Here is a 2,500-nt window from a genome sequence, read left to right as displayed (position 1 = left end):
ACTCACTCTCTGTGTCTGGCTCTCTCTCTTCCCTCCCTCTCTCCTCCCCCCTCCCTCTCTCTTTCCTCCCTCGATCCCCTCTCCCCCCCCCCTCTCTCTCCTCCCCCTCTCTCTCCTCCCTCTCTCTCCTCTCCCCCTCCCTCTCCCTCCCCCTCTCTCTCCTCCCTCTCTTCCCTCCATCTCTCCCCCTCCCTCTCTCTTTCATTCCTCGATCCCCTCTCTCCTCTCCCTCTCTCTCTTCCCTCTCTTCCCTCCCTCTCTTCCCTCCCTCTCTCTTTTTCATTCCTCGATCCCCTCTCTCCTCCTCCTCCCCTCCTCCCTCCCTCCCTTTCTCCCCCTCCCCCTCCTCCCTCTCTTCCCTCCCTCTCTCCCCCTCCCTCTCTCTTTCATTCCTCGATCCCCTCTCTCCTCTCCTCCCCCTCCTCCCTCTCTTCCCTCCCTCTCTCCTCTCCTCCCTCTCTTCCCTCCCTCTCTCCCCCTCCCTCTCTCTTTCATTCCTCGATCCCCTCTCTCCTCTCCTCCCCCTCCTCCCTCTCTTCCCTCCCTCCCTCCTCTTTCCCTTCCTCTCCTATAGATTTTGGTCTCAGTAACTGTGCAGGGATCCTGGGTTATTCAGATCCATTCAGTACGCAGTGTGGGAGCCCAGCCTACGCTGCTCCAGAACTACTGTCCCGCAAGAAGTACGGACCCAAGGTGGACGTCTGGTCCATGTGAGTACACATATCACAAAACCAAAAGGTTTCATACACAACAGTTTACAACATACATGTTGCTGTAAAGACCACTGTACAAACTACCAGATCACTTCTCAACAAGTTGCCTATGATATTTTATAGTAAGGTATTATTGACTCGCAGACAGTGTGTAACGTCCCTGTTTCCATGACAGTGGAGTGAACATGTACGCCATGCTGACTGGGACCCTTCCCTTCACCGTGGAGCCCTTCAGTCTCAGGGCTCTGCACCAGAAGATGGTGGACAAGGATATGAACCCTCTACCGCCCTCTCTCTCTACAGGTATACACACACACTCACACACACACACACACGTATAAACACAAACATACAGAAACACACACACACAGCTATGATCGGGGACATTCTGTGCAGACAACACCTGAACGGAATCTAAACCACCATCACCACAGACCCTCCATACCTCCACTCCTCCACCCCTCCATCCCTCCCATCCCTTCATCCCCATAAAACAGGTGAGACCACACACACACACACACACACTCACACACACACAAATGTTTGTGAGGGTAGAGAACTGCATGTACCCAGTGTGAAGGTGTGTTCAGGTATGATATGTACCCAGTGTGAAGGTGTGTTCATATTGATGAGAGAGTGTACTCATATTGATGGGAGAGTGTACTCATATTGATGGGAGAGTGTACTCATATTGATGGGAGAGTGTACTCATATTGATGAGAGAGTGTACTCATATTGATGAGAGAGTGTACTCATATTGATGAGAGAGCGTACTCATATTGATGAGAGAGTGTACTCATATTGATGGGAGAGTGTACTCATATTGGTGGGAGAGTGTACTCATATTGATGAGAGAGCGTACTCATATTGATGAGAGAGCGTACTCATATTGATGAGAGAGCGTACTCATATTGATGAGAGAGCGTACTCATATTGATGAGAGATTGTACTCATATTGATGGGAGAGTGTACTCATATTGATGAGAGAGTGTACTCATATTGATGAGAGAGTGTACTCATATTGATGAGAGAGTGTACTCATATTGATGAGAGAGTGTACTCATATTGATGGGAGAGTGTACTCATATTGATGGGAGAGTGTACTCATATTGATGGGAGAGTGTACTCATATTGATGGGAGAGTGTACTCATATTGATGGGAGAGTGTACTCATATTGATGGGAGAGTGTACTCATATTGATGGGAGAGTGTACTCATATTGATGGGAGAGTGTACTCATGTTGACGGGAGAGTGTACTCATATTGACGGGAGAGTGTACTCATATTGACGAGCGAGTGTACTCATATTGACGGGAGAGTGTACTCATATTGACGGGAGAGTGTACTCATATTGACGGGAGAGTGTACTCATATTGACGGGAGAGTGTACTCATATTGACGGGAGAGTGTACTCATATTGACGGGAGAGTGTACTCATATTGACGGGAGAGTGTACTCATATTGATGGGAGAGCGTACTCATATTGATGGGAGAGCGTACTCATATTGATGAGAGAGCGTACTCATATTGACGGGAGAGTGTACTCATATTGACGAGAGAGTGTACTCATATTGACGAGAGAGAGTGTACTCATATTGACGAGAGAGTGTACTCATATTGACGAGAGAGTGTACTCATATTGACGAGAGAGTGTACTCATATTGACGGGAGAGTGTACTCATATTGACGGGAGAGTGTACTCATATTGACGGGAGAGTGTACTCATATTGACGGGAGAGCGTACTCATATTGACGAGAGAGCGTACTCATATTGATGAGAGAGCGTA

At 48.3% G+C, this 2,500-nt stretch overlaps 1 protein-coding gene across 1 annotated transcript in view; it reads left to right on the top strand.

The window, feature by feature from the left end:
- hunk (hormonally up-regulated Neu-associated kinase) overlaps positions 1 to 2,500 on the top strand; it is a 32,234-nt gene that overhangs the window by 16,258 nt on the left and 13,476 nt on the right. Inside the window, exons 5-6 of the mRNA XM_064971343.1 lie at positions 575 to 710; positions 889 to 1,016. Coding sequence (XP_064827415.1) covers positions 575 to 710; positions 889 to 1,016 — 264 coding nt within the window. The remainder of the gene's footprint in view (positions 1 to 574; positions 711 to 888; positions 1,017 to 2,500) is intronic.

Source organism: Oncorhynchus masou, chromosome 8, assembly GCF_036934945.1.
Source record: "Oncorhynchus masou masou isolate Uvic2021 chromosome 8, UVic_Omas_1.1, whole genome shotgun sequence".
NCBI classification, from domain to species: domain Eukaryota; kingdom Metazoa; phylum Chordata; class Actinopteri; order Salmoniformes; family Salmonidae; genus Oncorhynchus; species Oncorhynchus masou.
The sequence above is the reverse complement of the archived record's forward strand: the minus strand, read 5'-3'. Positions and strand labels throughout refer to the sequence as shown.